At 45.0% G+C, this 19352-nt stretch overlaps 1 protein-coding gene across 1 annotated transcript in view; it reads right to left on the reverse strand.

The window, feature by feature from the left end:
• LOC145394938 (arf-GAP with dual PH domain-containing protein 1-like) overlaps positions 1 to 19352 on the reverse strand; it is a 97821-nt gene that overhangs the window by 20800 nt on the left and 57669 nt on the right. Inside the window, exon 6 of the mRNA XM_080268688.1 lies at positions 17211 to 17447. Within this exon, the coding sequence (XP_080124814.1) occupies positions 17211 to 17447 (237 nt within the window). The remainder of the gene's footprint in view (positions 1 to 17210; positions 17448 to 19352) is intronic.

Below are 19352 nucleotides of genomic sequence, written 5' to 3' on the forward strand. Positions count from 1 at the left end.
AGTTTCCCATTGCAAGAGCAGGAAGCATATTGAACTGTGTGATGCTGAATTAAATTGCGAAGTATGATAACCCTTTTATTTAGCTACATTATGTCCTATTATCATAATTCAGTAAATACAGAATTTATTTATGTATAAGCACCATATACAAATTCCATATTTATGTTTGAATACAAGCAAATCTATTATTTATATTAACCTGGACAACAATAAATAACTTGCAAGATGTATAATTATTTGTTCTGGCTAGTAAAAATTTTCCTTGGCTAGTAAAAGTTATTCAAGTACTCGCCAGTGGCTGGTAAGATAAACCGTAGACTTTCAGGGCTGGGATGTTACTATACTGCTTCAGTATGTGGATGGACAAAAGGTCCACTAAGAAATAAAGTGACTTGGTGGTGGCATGAGGGTGTAGAAGCTGCAGTTAAGGTGAAAAGAAGACTTTTCCAGGAATTGAAGAAAGGTGGTAACAAAAAGGAATACTTGGCTGCCAGCATAGGACTAGACAAGAGGTTTACAGGGCGAAGTCTGAATCACAGAGACTTTTACTTGATAACCTAAATCATGTGGAAGGGAAGAATATTATTTTTAAGGTGGCAAATCAGATGAAGAGGGAGAATAGGGATATCATAGGTGAACAGTGTGTGAAGAATGATGAAGGAAGGGATGTGGTGAACAGTGGGGTTACAGAAGAAACAGAGAGATAGCATTACAGCCAGTTGTTGAATAAGGAGTTTGACTGGGACAGGGAAGGTTTGGAGCCTGCAGATCCAGTCTTTGGCCCGTGGCCTTTGAATGATGCTGCTACTGAGCAGGGCAATAGGCAGGATGCAGGTGGCAAAGGCAGCAGGTGTGTCTAGGTTGACTGCTGAGATGTTGAAAGCCTCAGGAGATATAGTAGTGAGGTTAGTCACTGACTTGATAAATACGATTATATATGAGTGTGTTGTACCAGATGATTGGCTCAAGAGTGTAATTGCAAATATGTACATGGGGAAGGGTGATGCCCTGGAAGAGGAAATTATAGAGGCATAAAGCTTTTAGACCAGATAATGAAAATAATGGAGACAGTTCTAGAAGGTATGATTACAGAAAGAGAGAATACTGTACTGATGAGATGCGGTTTGGGTTTATGCCAGGCAAAGGGACCACAGATGCCAAATTCACTGTTCGAGAGCTTCAGGAAAAATATGTAGGAAAGAAAGGGGAATTGTACTTTGTTTTTGTTGATTTGGAGAAGGCCTTTGGAAAAGTTCCTAAGGAGGTGGTGAGGTGGGCAATGAGAAAGCTTGGGATCGAGGGATGGCTGGTTAGTGTTGTTATGGCCATGTATGTGGGTGTTCACATCCAGGTAAGGGCAATGGAAATTTGAGTGATGAGCTTTCCGTGAATGTTGGTGTGCATCAGGGGTCAGTCTTGAGCCCCTTATTGTTCATCATGGTACTTGAAGCCCTCTCACGTGGGAGATGTTGTATGCTGATGATTTGGTGTTCATTGCAGAGAATGAAAGGGAGGCTGAGGAAAGATTTAAGAAGAGGAGAGATGGTATGGGGCACAAGGGTTTAAGAGTAAATGCAGATAAAACAAAAGTGATGGTATCCAGGCCTGGAGGTGGTACTGTCAAACAAGAAGGAGAGTGGCCATGTGAGATTTGTCACAAGGGTGTGGGAAGTAATTCCATCTTGTGCAGTGTTTGTGATAAGTGGGTGCATAAGAGACAGTGGTATTAGAGGTAGACTGCAAGATAATTCTGATTTCATGTGTGTGGTATGCCGGGGAGAGCATGTGGATATTGCCAGGCGTGAAAGGACTGAACTTGATGGTGAGTCTCTTGAGTGTGTGGAAGTTTTGTTATTTGGGAGACATGTTATGTGCTGGAGGTGAGGCAGGAGCTAGTTCTGAGGAGAGAGTGAGGAGTGGTTAGAAGAAATTCAAGGAACTGTTGCCTCTCCTTACACTGAGAGGGCTCTCCCTCTGTGCTAAGGGATCTTTGTATGCGGCATGTTGGGAGTGTAATACTGTATGGTAGTGAGACCTGGGCAGTAAAGGAAGAGGATATTCGCAGGCTCAAACATACAGAAATGGTAATGATTAGGTGGATGTACATTGGGTCCTTGAGTGCAAGGCCTCGGGGGCAGGTTTACAATGGAAGAGCTGAGAGGTAGGATGGGACTGAAGTGTATTGGTGCTGTGATGAGGAGAGGTAGATTGAGATGGTTTGGGTATGTGAAGAGGATGGCAGATGATAATTGGATGCAGAAAGTGAGAAGTGTTAATCGTGGGGGTAGGGTTGTGAGAGGTAGACCAAAAAAGATCTGGGACAAGGTCACTGAGTGTGACCTCAGGGTTAAGGGACTAAATAAGGAAGCTGCCAGAAACTGAGCAGCATGGAAAGCCTCCTTTAGGTGACGAAGGCTGATGCATGCAAGCACGTTTAAGTCTTCAAAAACGAACGAGACAATTTCTACCATCGTCTACACACAGCAAGTGAGGATGTGGACGTCGACAATGTGAGGGAGTCATTGGACAGCATCAGCAGCAATCCAGGTTATCAGACGTTGCCTGATGAGGAGATCGTCGCTGCTGTCTCTGCAGGGCAGACACAGGACAGCGACAAGGACAAGGACAAGGACTCTGACTCTGAGCACCCCGCCATTCCATCACTCCCTCATCTTGGTGTGCTACATGCCGGCAGTGAGCAAGTGCTTGAATAGGTAGAGCACCCGCACTTCAACAGACAGTTGGTGCCCCTGAAGCTGGTGATGGATCTGTGGGCAGTCAGGGACACTGTCATCCTCTGTCAGCATCATCACACATATCGTCACACCAAGATCAACTCCTTCTTCAACTCTGCCACCCCCATGTGCGCAAGCCTGTTCTCCCCACCACCACCACCTCATCCCCAGTCTTCACTCTCGGACCCAAAACTGAGCACACAGACAGCTGCTGAGTCACCATTAGACGTGAGGTTGTGGCTGTCTTCAGAGTCTACTGAGGTGGAGACCTTCACCACCTCGCCGCACATCCCCACTCATCGTCCTGCTGCAGTGGATGGATGGATGGATGGATGAATGGAGGAGGAGGAGGAGGAGGAGGAGGAAATGACTTGAACACCAGATGGTGTTTGCAGGTTAAAACGCCTGTTCACCGTTCAATGGGTGGTAACTACTGTACCATGAATTTTTTTTGTTTTTTTATTGCTCATGCATTGTTTTCTTAGTGTCTAGCATTATACTGGATATTTCCATGTGTGATTTGATGTCTAAATACAGTACTGTACAGCAGCTGTAAGACCGAAAAACACTGCCACAATTACGTGGGGTACTGTACATATAGGTTGGGTATGGGTAAGGTAATGGTAGGTAGGATACTGCTCAGTATCTGGATTTCGTCCACCTCCAGATACAGTTTTCTCTCGATTGTCCAGACAGCCATTACCCAAATGCTGTGATATGGCTGTTCGAAACCATTATTCATATATTTTTTCAAAATATCCACGCATGATGCTTGCGTCTGATCGGAAATTTTGGTCATGCAAAATATTTCCACCCAGATGGGTAAGAACAGCCTGATGGGGCTGCCGTGTCTGGCTGGTTGGTTTACCTAGCATCCGCCAGAGACCCCGTCACTTGGTCTCAGTTCCTGGATGGCGACCATGTAGAAAGCAGCTCCACCTGACAGTTGTTATGGCAGCAAACATGGAAGCTTTTGTGGTGGCTCCCTACCTGTTCCAGGCCTTGTTATTCCCTGCATGCCTATTCCTAGGGTGTGCAATGATGGCTCATCCAACATGGAAAAGGAAGAGGGTAGTGCTGACTCTGGAGAAGAAGTGGGAGATTCTGAGTAAGTCTGATGCAGGATGGTCCACTTTCCACATCTTATGGAGTACGACCTGGCCCGCTCAAACATACACAATGTCAGAAAAGCCCATAACAAACTCACCCAGTACATGACAGACTCCTTTTATTCATCAATGACCTAACCCAATCCACTCATACACTGATGATTCCATCCTTCACCTTTCCATTCGTTTCCTGCAGTGTCCATTTCATCAATTGCTTCAACAAGCAAAGGATGAAGCTATGGCACACCTAAAGTCTGACTTGGCTCATATCTCTGACTGGCAAAATAACCTTATTGTTTATATGCATCAAACACTCAGTTTTTTCATCTATCAACCCGACAAAATCTTCCACAGGAGTACCCTTTAATTTTTAATAATGTCCAGCTCAATCCTTCATCATCTTTAAACATACTTGGGGTATCATTCTCTTGGGAATTATCTTGGAAAAAACATATTACCTTCCTTGAAAAATCTGCTTCCAAGAGATTGGGTGTGCTAAGCTGACTCCGTATCTTCTTTACCCCTGCACATTTGTTGACTTTATACACGGGTTTTATTCGCCCCTGTAGGGACTACAACTCTCATGTGTAAGGAGGCTCCCCACACACAGCTCTTCTCAACAGGGTGGAGTCAAAGACTTTTCATCTCATTAACTCTCCTCCTCTTACTGGCTCCCTTCAACCTCTGTCTCTTTGCCACACTGTTGCATCTTTAGCTCTTTTCTATCACTATTTCAACAGTCACTGCTCCTCTGAACTGTCTGCTTGCATCCCTCCACCACTACGACGGACCGTCTAGCAACAAACTCTAATCCCTTTTCTGTCGAACTCTCTAACACAAGAGTTAACCACTACTCCCAGTCTTTCATGTATGCAACAGGTTAACTCTGGAACTGTTTCCCTCTGTCTGTTTTTCCTACTGCCTACAATCTCCAGTCTTTCAAACTCAGTGTGTCCATGCATTTCGGAATGAATGGATCTTGAATTTGGTTCTCTGTTATTTTGTTTTTGTTTTATCTTGGAGGGAGCAATTTGCAGGCCCCTGGCCTTTGGTTCCCGCTTCCTTGCATTAACCCCTAAAGTACTAAGCTCGTTGACCGAGCTTTTTGCACAATTTCTTAAAAGGATGAGCAACGCCGATCGTGCAACATCCACAAAAAACTGGCAGCAGCTGGCTCCACCCCGGCTGTGACGTAGATGGCTTCTAACCAATCAGAACTAAGTGTTGGATGCACCGGAGGGGGGACCCAGGCCCGTACTCAGGTGGTGGGGGGTGTACCCCCACCCCCCTCTCATCACATCCCTCTACTCCACTACTGTGTTACTACCCTACCTCCCACCATTCCTACCACCACCATCACCCCTCCCATACCCTCCTCATGCATCCCCCCCATGTCCCCCCCCCCAGTCATCTGAGGGGAGGGTATTTCCCCCCTACCCTCCCTCCATGTCCCTGTACTCCACTGGAGCCCTTCCTTTGTGTCTGGTGTGGTCTCCTCCCATCTCTCCATCCCCATACACCCCCTCCTGGCCTTACCACCTGATGAGGAACTATTATCAACTTTGACGGGCCGTAGCTCAGTAACTATTGGGTCCAGGAAGGTGGGGTTTGAGTTTTCAGGTGTGTAAATTCAAGCTCTATAAATTGGGCATACAATTTTTACCTTTGAGAAAGTTGAAAATTAGGCCTGTTTTTGCATCCTGGGGGTAGTCGAAGTTGAAGAACTGCATACCCTAGGGGTTAAAGGAGAGAGAGAGAGAGAGACAGAGAGAGAGAGGAACAGATGCAATACCGAACAGATAGCTATGAGTCTGCCCCAGCATGCCGAAGTCAACTGTTCGACATTGATCTGGTACTGCCATCAACGGGCTGCAGACGTGCTAGTGTGAGGCAACGAGTTGAAAGCTGCTGCCAAGAAGTTCACCCACTTTCACAACGTCCCAGACTTCAAGGCATCCGTATGTTGGTTGTTCAGGTTCAAGCTTTGAAGTGGTCTTACCAATCGTAAGACCCATGGCAAAGCTTTGTACGTTAGTGAGGAGGGATTGGAGAAATTTCGACAGAATTTGTTAGGCTTGACTGAGAAGGAAAGCCTCACTCTCGATCAAGTCCATAATGCTGACGAAACTAGCCTCTTCTACCGCACAATGCCCACAAACACTCTGGTAGATTGAAGAGAGATGCATGTGCCTGGCCACAAGCTATCTAAGCAACGGGTATCTGTTTTGTGCTGTGCTAATGCTAATGGGATGAATCAGCTGAAACCTGTTACTGTTGGTCGTGCAAAACAGCCCTGTTGCCTTTGTGGGCTAATGGATGTCCTTCCTGTTGTGTGGCATTATTCTGTGAAGGCTTAGTTTACCTCTAAGATCTTCACAGATTGGTTCCACAGGCATTTCATCAAGGAGATCATCTGCTATCAAACAGAGGAACTTGGAATCCCTCGTGACCAGGTAAAGGCTTGTCTTCTCCTGGACAATGCCCCGGCATATCCCCATGAGATGGAAATCATTGCAGATGACGGTCACATTAAGTGCATGTTTTTGTCACCCAATACCACTGCTCTGGTTCAACCAATGGACCAGGGTGTGATCATGGCCACGAAGAGGATGTACCGACGGAGGTTCCTCAACGAGGTGATGGTTGTTCTCAAGGACAAGGATGATCAAAGTCAGGGGCTGGACACGCAAGGTCAGAGGACACTGGAAAACCTGTGGTGCTACAACCTCAAGTCTGCAGTGTACAAATGGGCTAGTGCATGGTCGAAAGTCTCTGTGAAAACCCTTGAAAGTGGTTGGTCTCGTCTCTTTCAGGGACACGAGAGCATACATGACTTTCTGGGCTCTGACATGGACGACTTCCACACTCATCTTCATAATGCAGGCGAGGCTGTGGATGCTGATGACGTCCAGGAGTGGTTAGACAATGATGGAGGTGATCCCGGCTTTCAGGTTATGTCTGACAGAGACTGTCACTTCTGCTGCTGATACTCGGCCAGAAGAGAGCGACAAGGATGACATGGACGACCTGCAGAACTGCAGTACTCCAGCCATCCCCCACCTGAGCACATTCTGGGCACACCTCGAGCAGGTGCGTGAGTATGCCGAGCACCCAGATTGTGACAGAGATGATCCTTTTTTGCCTTGTGGAGGATCTGCATTTTGTGAGGCAGTGTCATTCGACACCTGAATCATCGCTCCTATCGCCAGTCAAAGATCGACTCCTTTTCTCACCTCTGACCCCAGTCCAGTCCACCTCTTCTTTGCCACCATCAATGCATCAAACCACGCCTTCAACAACGGAACCTCAACCTTGTACGTTTCCCCTGGATGTGAGTTTGCGGCTATCTTCAAATTCACCTGAAGTATGCAGTCCATCACCACATCCCGCAGCCACTCACATGGGTTGACTGCTGGAGATCCTCCTTGACTTTGACTCTAACTAATATCTTCACTGTAGACCACTAGACCACTTGGGATGTACTGTGCAGTGCAACGGCTTCGACAGCTGTAGTACAAGAGTCCGAGTCATGGAGCTAGCAGGTTGTTCAGCACAAAGCCCAGCAAGGAACTGTGAGTGTTCACCTTAATATTATTCTAGCTAACTGAACTGTACTAAGATTTTATTCTATCTTACACAGATTTTTTCTATTTTACCATTATGTTTTGTGTGCCCACTGCATTTTTCTTGTGCAGTTGGTTCTCTCGTGTTTTTCTCATATCACTACGGTGTATGGCCCTGCAGTGATGATTGCTTGTCTATGGTTGATGGGTCTTCTGTACCATGGTACTGTAATTACTTGGCTATGGTAGTAGTGGTAGTAGTAGTTGTTCCCTTGGCAGTCTGGCCGAACAGCCCCGAGTCCCTAAGGAAGGCCACGACCGAGATCAGGCTTTCTCACAGAGCTCTTAACCCCTCACCCGCAGGAATGGCTGGACCTTGCCGTGCCCCTCCCGCAGGGATAGCAGGAAATCTAGACAATACACAATAAATTAGCTACTTTCAGGTCAATGGAAGTACCACTTAGCCTTTTCCCTTTTTTATATATACGTGTATATATATATTTTTTAGTATGAGACTAGGTCATAAGGGACATTTCAATGGGTAATGAAGAGAAAATCAGCGACCAAGTGCACGTGGGGTGTTGCCAGGTGATAAATTAGCTACTTCATGGCCAATGGCAGTATCAATTAGCCTTTTCCCTTTTCTTTTATATATTTTTTAGTATGAAAACAGGGCACAGGGCACATTTCAATGGAAAAAGCAAATGGAAAAAACCAGCTGGGAGTTGCGTTGCGCAGCCAGGCTGTAGCTAGGTGGGGGAGGCGGTAAGGGAGGGGAGGTGGGGAGACGAGGCAAACACAGAAAAATGGCCAAATTGCAAAAACTGGATACAAGTACTAGCAGTATTAGCAGCGCTGCCCAGCAAGTACTAGCAGTAATAGCAGCGCTGCCCATAGCTACACCCTGGCAGTACTGATAGATGATACAAGACCGCACTTAAAAGCCTGGGCGATTTTAAAAATTCCTGGATCACAAAAATGACGCCCCGCAGTATGGTACTTATGTAACAAGCGTCACAGTAGTGACTGCCCGTGGGTGAGGGGTTAAGGAGTGTATGTTGTGTTGCGTGCAGGCGATTCTGTGCAATGCAGTCTCCCATAATGTGCTAATACTGTAGTATGGGGTGCTGTTTTGCATCCTGGACAGGCATCAGCGATAGTGTCATCCAGCCTCTCAGAGTAGACTGTAGCACCAGTTGAGCAGGGCAGTACTCCCAAGGTGGATGGAAAGCTGATGACAGGGAGAGCTGGAGCTCCCGTTTCATCAGCCCTCAGGACTAGGTCCCAATCATTTCCCTCTGCTGAACTTTTTCAGTGTCTCAGTAACACAGAGAGTAGGCCAGCATGCTCTCCAACAGAAGTTTCTCTAACTATCTACACCAAACTACATGCACAGTACACACCACACTTCCTTTTCAAAATCTGGAGAGAGAGAGAAAAAAATGGCGTCGAATAACATAGCCTCGGAGTCCAGGGGGGGGCATGAGTGCCCCCACCTTCTGCCCCTCTCCCGGTGACAACTCAAGACGCCTGGAACCACTGTCTGACTCTATTCTTCATTTCTGCAACATTCGTGGCCTTTCCTTTAACTTTCGCTCTGTTGAGCACCACCTCTCCTTCTCTAAACCTCACCTTTTTCTAACTGAGATTCAGCTGTCTGAGGCAACTGACAGCAGACCCTTTTCTGCATCCTCCTACTATCTATCTATCTATTGCCAGACGCCTCAATCCCGTTTAGGGTGGCCACAAACAAATCACCTCCAAGTCGCCCTGTCCCCCGCCATTTCACTGCCCTGCTCCCAACTCACACCCCCCTCTCTCATATACCTCTTCACCCCATCCCTCCGTCTCATCCTCGGCCTCCCCCTCCCTCTTCCCCCTTCCACCTCACTCACATACACTCTCTTCGTCAGTCTTTCACTCTCCATCCTCTCCACATGGCCAAACCACCTCAGTGTGTTCCTCATAACGCTTCCTATCACATCCACATCCACACCACAATGCTCCTTTATATCCTCATTCGTCAGCCTGTCTCTCCATGCGACTCCACAGGCTCCTCTTAAATAACTCATTTCCACTGCTCTCACTCTTGACTTGTGTCCTTCTATCTCTATATTCATTTTAAAGCCAAAGGTGGCTGTTGTGTATATATATGCAACAACTTATCTTGCTCTCGCGTTCCTGAACTCGATTCTTCTGAATTCTCTGCACTCTGGCTTCGGCTTTCCTGTCATTCTCTGACTAAATATATCTGTGCTGTGTACTTGTCTCCTAACTCTACTGACTATCAAAAATTCTTTGACTATCTTACTTCTACAATGGAACACATTCTATCCACTTCCCTTTCTCTGAAATCTCCATTCTAGGAGATTTCAATGTTCACCACTACCTTTGGCTTTCATCTCCTTTCACTGATCCACCTGGTGAACAAGCCTACACCTTTTCTATCCTTAATGACCTAGAGCAGCTTGTACAGCACCCTATCCGTATCCCTGACCACCTTGGAGACATCTCCAACATACTTGACCTCTTCCTTACAACTAATCCTTCTGCTTACACTGTTAATCTTTTCTCTGCATTGGGCTCCTCCAATCACAACCTTATCACCTTAACCTGTCCTATCACTCCGGTACGGCCTGTGGACCCTCCAAAGAAACATCATCTGTGGCACTTTGGGGCTGCGGATTGGGAAACCCTCAGGCAGTACTTCTTTGAATTTCCCTGGAATAAGTATTGCTTCCATGTCTGGGAGACATCTAGGTGCGCCTTGCGCATTACGGAGGTTATTCTCCCGAGCATGGAAGCATACATTCCTTTCTCATATCCTTTGACTAATGCACGAAAGCCTTGGTTTAATCACACTTGTTCTAATGCTGTCTGCAACAAGGACAGGGCCAATAAAAGGTACTGGAGCCAACCCACCCCTGAATCACATCATCTTTACGTTTCTGCCGAGAATCGTTCTAAGTCTGTTCTTTGCTCTGCTAAAAATAATTTCATCCATTATGCTCTCAACTCTCTAACTTGAATTCTTCCTGCTCCTTCTGGCACCTTACCAGAAACCTTTCTAACAACTTTACCTCATCATCCTTCCCTCCTCTTTTCTACTCTGCTGGTTCTGTAGCTATTTCTTATACTGACTTTCTCCTCCAATTCCACCTTAGACGATTCCGGTGCTGTTCCTCCATCACTTCCCCCCTCTGACTTCCTCATGGCTGACATTAAAATTTCATCAGCTGATGTATTTTCTGTCATCACAGGCCTCAATACTAATAAGGCATATGGGCCTGATGGAGTCACTCCTGTTGTTCTCAAGAACTGTGCTTCTGTGCTTACACCCTGCCTAGGTAAATTCTTTCGCCTTTGTCTATCAACTTATACCTTTCCTTCTTGCTGGATGTCTGCTCTCAATCAGCCAGTCCCAAAGAAGGGTGACCATTCCCAATCCTCTAACTATTGTCCAATTGCTTGAACATTCTGTATCTCAAAAGTTTTCGAGTCTATTCTTAAAAGAAAAATTTTAAAGCATCTTTCCTATCACAACCTTCTTTCTGATCGTCAGTATGGGTTCCGTCAGGGACACTCCACAGGCGATCTTCTCGCCTACCTTTCAGGACTTTGGCGAACGCTTTGCCATTGCACTTGACATCTCAAAGGCTTTCGATCGAGTCTGGCATAAATCTTTAATTTCAAAACTGCCCTCTTACGGTTTCTATCCTTCTATCTGTGCCATCATCTATAGCTTCCTTTCTGGTCGTTCTATTGCCACTGTTGTAGACGGCCACTGTTCTTCTCCTAGAGCTATCAATAGTGGTGTTCCTCAGGGCTCTGTCCTATCACCAACCCTCTTCCTTTTATTTATCAATGACTTTCTAAGCTGTGCATCTAACCCTATCCACTCATACGCTGATGACTCCACCCTTCACCTTTCCATTCGATTCCTGCAACGTCCATCTTAGCACTTACTTCAACAAACAAGGGATGAGGCTATGGCACACCTAATGTCTGACTTGGCTCATATCTCTGACTGGGGTAAAAATAATCTGGTTGTTTTTAATGCATCAAAGACTCAGGTTTTGCACCTATCAACCCGACAAAATCTTCAACAGGTATACCCACTAATGTTTAATAATATTCAGCTTAATCCTGCATCATCCTTGAACATGCTTGGGGTTTCATTTACTCAGGACTTATCTTGGAAAGATCATATTACATCTCTTGTAAAATCTGCTTCCAAGAGATTGGGTGTGCTAAGCAGACTCCATTCCTTCTTTACCCCTGCACAATTGTTGACTCTATACAGGGGTTTTATCCGCCCCTGCGTGGAGTACAACTCTCATGTGCGGGGTGGCTCCTCACATACAGCTCTTCTCAATAGGGTGGAGTCAAAGGCTTTTCACCTCATTAACTCTCCTCCTCTTACTGCCTCCCTTCAACCTCTGCCTCTTCGCCGCACTGCTGCATCTTTATCTCTTTTCTATCGCTATTTCAATGGTCACTGCTCCTCTGAACAGTCTGCATGCATTCCTCCACTTCTACGACATGCGCATAGCACCCGTCTAGCAGCAAACTCTCATCCCTTTTCTGTTCAACTCTAATGGAAGAGTTAACCATTACTCCTATACTCCCAGTCCTTCATTTATGCAACAGGCCAACTCTGGAACTGTCTCCCTCTGTCTGTATTTCCTGCTTCCTATGATCTCCAGTCTTTCCAATGCAGTGTGTCCAGGCATCTCAAAATGATCGGATCTTGAATTTGGCTCTCTTTTGTATTTTGTTTTTCTCTTGGAAGGAACAGTTTTGCAGGCTCATTGCCTTTGGTTCCTTGTTCAAAAAAAACTTTTCATACCTCAAGAGGTCTGGATGATGCCCACATCTCAGCCTGGACAGGTGGACCCTGTTCTCAAGAGGGAAGTAGGATTCAGAAGGGTGGATATCAGGAGGGATGTGAATGCAGCTGTGTGTTGTCTTTAAGTGACTGAATGGGGCGGCGAGTGAATTGAGTATGGATATGTTTCTGGAAGCTGGTTTGAGGCAGGCGAGGGGTGAGAGATGAAAGTATTTGTGTATGATATCGATCGTGTCCTGGGAGTTGTTTTGATGTTCCTTGGTGTGTGTGGGTGTGCTGCCATGTAGTGTAATGGATGGTGTTGGTTTGTGGAGGCTGCAGTGAGAATTTGGGTGCCTCTCATGCCTAGATGATCCTTGACACTGAGGACTTTGGTTTCTTGGTGTAGGTGGTCTGTAGGTGTAGTAGCTGTGCAGCCTGTGATTATATTTAGGGCCTTTTTCTGTATGGTGTGTAGAGTGTTGTAGTGTGATTTAATGAGGTCATGAGCCCAACCAGGGCTTGCATAATTCATCACTGAATATATATATTGTGTGTATAATGTGGTGGTGGTTTCTTTGTTGTGTCCAAATGTTGTATGGGCAAGTGACATCAAGGCACTGAGTCTTGGTGTTAATTTATCTTTCAAGTTTGTGATGATTAAACGACACTGATGTATTGTATGTTATACCAAGGATTTTTGGTGTGAGTGTGTGTGGTAGGGGAGTGTTGTTTATGGTGAGGTGTGGAATGTGACTTTGTTCAGCTGTCCAGTTTGTGAGAAGGGTCACTGTAGATTTGGCTGGAACTATTTTGAGTCTGTTTGTGGTGAACCATTTGTGTAGTGTGTTGGGGGATGTGTGCGGCTATGTTTGCATTTTGGTTGGTACATGTAAGTGGTATGTCGCCTGCATAGGACGCTATGTGTATTTGTGATGTGCCGGGTGTGGATATATTTTGCATGTATACGTTAAAGAGAGTAGGGGACAAAACAGATCCTTGGGGGGATGTTCGTGAAGTTTCTAATATTCAGTGACTGACCAGCAAATGTTACATGTGCACGTCTGCCTGCTACATAGTTTGCCAGCCATCTTTTTGTGTTATTGTGCATGTTTGTGTTGAATATTTTGTGTGTGCGGCTGTGGCAAGGGATGGCACCAAAAGCTTTGCTAATGTCTAGTGTGACTAGGAGTGTTATGTGGTGGCCTAGTTGAATTCATGCCATCAAAAACTCTTTGTGTAAGGTCTATAAGAAGAGTGTTTGTGGAGTGTAGCAGCCTAAAACCATGTTGTGATGGGGCTACAGGGACATGAGGTGTAGCTAGTTGTAATAGCAGTCATTCAGTGACTTTGGAGGGGATGCAGAGGAGTGTGATGAGGCAGTGTGAGGAAGGTAATGTGGGGTTGTAGTGGGGTTTGGGGATAGTGATGATAGTGCCATGCTTTCGGATGCTGGGTATTATGTTGTGTGAGTAGCTGTAGTTTGATATGTTGGTGAGTGCCTGTATGCCTTGTGGTCCAAGGTGTTTAAGGTGTATGTTGCTTATGTTGTCTGGGCCACAGGCAGATGAGTGCTTAAGGCTGCTAATGCTGTGCTTTGTCTAGTTGTATGTGAAAGGTGTGAAGGCTGGGTCTGCGGGGAACTGTCTCTTGCATCAAATGACAGGTTGGTCATCGCAATGGGGGTTTAGATGGCTGATATGTGAAAAGTGATTGATAAGTGTCTGCTTGTTGTTTGTTTGAAGGTATGGTGCCTGTTGCTGTGATGGCAGCATGTGACTGCACAGTGCTGCTGTTGGAAAGTGTGATGCTGTTTAGTGTTTTGTAGACTTTGCTGGTGTTTGTTTTGTGATCACGTGTTTGGAGATAATTATTCCAATTTAGTGTTTGCTGTTCTGATATTTTATTGTTCATCTGAGTGTTGAGTTCTTGTATTTGTTGTACAGTGTCTTGCACACTGGGTGTTCGGGAGTGCTGTAGTGTGTCGCGTTGACTGATGAGGCCTTGAATTTCTTGTGTGAAGTTGGGGTTGTGTCTCTTTCTGCTGCCTCTAGGGATGTGTCTTTTGTCTGCTTTTTGAATAATTGTATTGAAGGTGTCCACAGTGGTGTTGATGTTTGTGATGGATGTACTGTTTAATGTTGCAAAGTGCTGTTCTGTTTCAGTTGTGAAGCCCTTCCAGTTGGCTCTCTTATAATTAGTGTATGTGTGTCTGTGGCCAGCTGGGGTGAATCTGGTTTTGGTAGTAATGATGATTGGGAGGTGGTCAGAGCCATACCACTCTCCACGATGTTGTGGGGGCAAGGTCTGGGGAGCAAAAGGTGATGTCTGGGGATGATGGGAGGAAGAAGGCTTGGTGTGGGATATGAGTATGTTGCTGGGGGATTGTTGAGGATGAAAAGATTATTTGTTTGGGACTGTAATATCAGCCCTCTGTCTATGTCAGGGTTGCTGACATGCCAGGCCGATGCCTTGGCATTGAAATCATCACCCAGGATGATGATGGGTATGTTTGTGATGTGGTGTATTTGAGGAGAGTATGTGTGTGGTACTGAGGGAGACGACTGGGGGGGGGGGGATGTATGTACTGGCGATTGTCATGTGTGATTTGTTACCAGTGCATATTTTAATTTATTGAATTTCTGATGTGGTGTCATGTGGGGGAAGAAGTGATTTTGTGTGTGCACTGGTATCTGAAAAGTTGATGGATTGGTGTACCAGGGTGATGAGTCCACCGCAACAGGCATCAGCCTGGTGGTCTAATGGTGGTTAAATTATGAAATGAATTTTCTGTGTTCTGCTTAGCTCTGTTTCTTGTAATGTGCAATGTGTATGTTTTGTTGTTAGATGAATTGTGTGAGTTCTTGTTTTTTGGTGTTTATTTGAAGAATGTTTATGTTGTGTGTACGATGTGTGTTTGGTGCTGCAGCACTGGGAGGAGGTGGGGGTGGGTGGAGGGGGAGGGGTAGAAGATTGTGATAGAGAATAGGGTTTGGGTGAATTAGATTGGGGTAAATGGGAGAGGTTGGGGAATTGGATGGTGCGGGAAGGATCAGTGGGTTAGGCTGAGGAGGTGTGGAGGAAGTAGGAGAGGGGCTAGTGGAGGAGTTAGTGGGTGGGGGGAAGGAGCATAGGTCCAGGTGTTTGTGTAACGTTCTCTGGTTGCAAGTGTTGTGCAGGTGTAATGGGTCTAGTTCTTGCAGGAATTGCACTGAACTGAAGCCTTTGTCTGTCAACTCAAAGTGATAGGTTTTGAGCATGCTGGACATATGTATTTGCTGATGGGTCCTGGACTGCTCTCACTGTCACCAGCTAGAAGAAGTCTTCGAGAAATGACTGCCGGGGAGTCATTTCTTGGTGTATAAAAACAGTGGCGTTGTATGTGTTGTGTTGAGGGATGTGGTACTTGCCCAGGTGACCAAAGCCACTACCAGATTCTTGGGCTCAGTGAGTGTCCTTGGCTGTGGTTTATAGGTCTGCTTGACCAGACAGAGTAGTGTTAAACAACAGGAACAAGTGTTGTACGATGTACTGTAGTGGCCTTTCACACTATCTTTCAAAGTCAGGTTATGTACAAATGGGGGCCAGGGGAGAAGTCCATTATCCGGATGGAGCCATTACCAAGACATGCCTTTGGCTCTATTATGTCGGATAACAGAGGGGTTTACTGTATCACGAATGACAAATGGTATGGAAACATTGGCATCTTTGTCAGCATTATGACATCATAAGCCAAGGATTCTGTGAATGGATGGACAGGATCATCAGAGATGAATTTAAAATTTGCCTGTGTCTCTTTCTGATACTTGTTATATTATCATGTTTCACATGCTAGTTGTTACTTTCCCAGACTGAATCATCATTTGTGATTAACACTCACCTATTAATATTACTCACAACTACAGAGCACAAAGAAGGAAATGGAAACATGACAAGTAACACTCACCTATTAATATTACTCACAACTACAGAGCACAAAGAAGGAAATGGAAACATGACAAGCTTTCTACTGAGTTTCCTAATAATGACAGCCAATCAATTCCATGAATGGCAACTCAGGTTGGCTTCAACTGCAAGGTTCAGATAAATTCACTATCTGCATAATCAAAGCTGCAATTATTAAATTCAAACTAACCCATTAAATGCCATGATATATTCTTCATTTTTATTCTTATTACCTTTGTACCTCTGGACAGCTTACTTTAGCTTTGGATATACCATTTATAATGATGGAATTAATGAAGACTACACTGACTCTCCTGTTCAATGTCTATCTTAAGCTGAATACAATAATTTTAGTAAGATTAAAATTTAAAAATGTGTCATTAGGCTGATGGGATTAAAAGGATGAACTGTAAGAGATCGCTGTAAAAAGATAAATATTCACAGGATGGCAAAGTACAGTGCACAAGGATTGTTACATGCAATGATGTATGAGATTCTGTTTTGTTCTTTATCAGTTGTGACACTGTATACTGACATTAAATGGATGGGGTACAACATTACACTATGCAAATATTTTTGCTTATACAGCAATGGACCCTGTTTTTATATCAGAGTAAGGACTGGTGGTTCACTCTCAACTTAAATGTCAGGACCAACTTGCCAAGCCCCGGGTTCCTACGCTCTTCATGGAGTGACACAGGATTGGATGACGGATGGATGGATGGGACTGGTGGTGTCCTTATTGCAGCTTTGCTAGAGCCACCCTGTCTGACCTCTCCAGATATCTTTTCAGATTTGTCTATGGTTAGGTGTTTACTCTGATTAGGGATATGGGGCCAAAGCTGTTACATGAAAGGTTGGTGATTAACATCGTGTGTAAGGTTCTGCTGTTTACATCTGCTTTCATGTAATGATGGTGAACTGGTGTAGTTGTTATAACAACATTTTTGGAGAAGCAATTATTATTATGTTCATACACTTTTCCTTGTATAGTACTTCACTGTAACTCTGCTCCTTTATAAGTTCTTACCTCTTCAGCAGATACACTGGGATAGGCCACCATGAGCCAGTTGAGCTTCATGTTTCTGATGGCATTGTACCAGCGTATGATGTCTTCTCCACTATCATGGTACACAAAAAGATGGCGGGTGGAACCTTCACACAGGTAGGTAAGCTGCATTCCTGTGTCATGCTTCATCTTCTGAGGTGCAAGGCAGACATTCACATCTGAGATAGGGATTGTTGCTCGCACCTCACGCCCATTTTGCTGTCAACAATGATATTTAACATTTAATGAAAAGCTTGGTACAAAACACTATATACTAAATGCACTACAATGTTCAGTCATGAGCCATAATATCTGGCCTACTCTATTACATGGAAAATGATGGCAGAAGTTATCTCTGAACATACTGAGTGCACAGCAACACAAGCACATACTTAAGTACACACAAGGCAGAACTAATCAGCACTGCTGTAAACTGGCAAGCATGAACTGATTAAAACCCGTGGAGAGTGACCATGTTTCCATGGGTACCTGGCACCAAACAACGACTTGGCTGAAATTTCAAGTCTTACAGAATTGAATGAAACACACATCATCGTCTTGGACATGTTTGCCCACATCCGGCAAGATATATATATGACCACATAAAGTCACATGGTGGTGAGATAAAATGGCCAGAAGAGGAACAGCTGGTGGCACAAGCAACCCACCACCTGCGGTGAGTGAGGTAAGAAAGGGCATTGTCCGGCAACCTATATTTATTACCATGACCCTGGGCAAGGATCACGTGATTACTGTATCATCAACCCTCTCTCTCTCTCTCTCAAACTATAATAAATTACCTTACACACTGCCGACAAAGCATAAGTTATCAGACAATTTAGGTCTACCCGTCTCTCTCTCTCTCTCTCTCTCTCTCTCTCTGAGAGAGGAGGGAAGGAATGGAGAATAAGAGAGAGAAGAGGGACCAATGATGTTATGCCTTATCTCGTCATTCAAAGGGAAACTCCTTGTGCCGTTCCCCTATTTATTCTCTCTCTCTCTCTCTCTCAAAAAAATGCCTTTTGCATGTGTGTGTGTGTGTGTGTGTGTGTGTGTGTGTGTGTGTGTGTGTATGTGTGTGTGTGTGTGTGCAGATCCCTTTATCTCTCTCCCTCTCTCTCCGAGAGAGGAGGAAGGGAATGGAGAATAAGAGAGAGAGAAGAGGGACCGATGATATGCCTTATCTCATCATTCAAAGGGACGCTCCTTGTGCCATTCCCCTATTTATTCTCTCTCTCTTTCATGTGTGTGTGTGTGTGTGTGTGTGCAGATCCCTTTATCTCTCTCCCTCTCTCTCTCTCTCTCTCTCTCTCTCCGAGAGAGGAGGAAGGGAATGGAGAATAAGAGAGAGAGAAGAGGGACCGATGATATGCCTTATCTCATCATTCAAAGGGACGCTCCTTGTGCCATTCCCCTATTTATTCTCTCTCTCTTTCATGTGTGTGTGTGTGTGTGTGTGTGTGTGTGTGTGTGTGTGTGTGTGTGCAGATCTCCTAGCACCTGGTGCGGGGTTAGCAGCGCCACAGGAGAAAAATTAGTGAAATTAGTGTGCACTCCATGGTGTCCGCGCGCATGTGTATTCAGAGCGTATATGGGGCAGTGCATGGGTGGTATCGAGAGTTGCCACCTGCCCCTATTTCCCATACAAATTTCAGCCACCTACTCCTCGTGGTGCGGTTTTTGTATGCCTTTGAAAATCGCGCTCATTTGAGGACTATCGCTTTCGACTATGGTAAGTCCCAAATGAGGCGTATCGCTCCCAACAGGTTAGTAACGGTCTCGGTATCGGAAAGGAAAAATCATCTGATATTCAGAATCGGCTGAGTAATGATGAAAAATAATTACCGTAAATGTTTGTTTTACCCAATGTCCTAAACTCTTACTGGTGTTTTAGCACTTTTTCTTTTTTTCTACCTTTTTAGGTGTGAACTAGGGTGGGGGTGTTGATTATTTTCCAAAAATATGTCCATATCCCACATTCCGTTCACTTTCGTAAATGGTACAAATGCTTGAACTAAAACATGCAGAAGATTTACAACACAATATTATAATATCAGTGTGGTCACATTGTAACTCAATACAAAAACAATACTTTCTGTTAAGGTGTTGTGCCAGACAGGTAGG

The sequence above is a fragment of the Coenobita brevimanus genome, chromosome 29 (genome assembly GCF_032717465.1).
Source record: "Coenobita brevimanus isolate Jiangsu-jjx chromosome 29, ASM3271746v2, whole genome shotgun sequence".
Classification (NCBI taxonomy): Eukaryota; Metazoa; Arthropoda; class Malacostraca; order Decapoda; family Coenobitidae; genus Coenobita; species Coenobita brevimanus.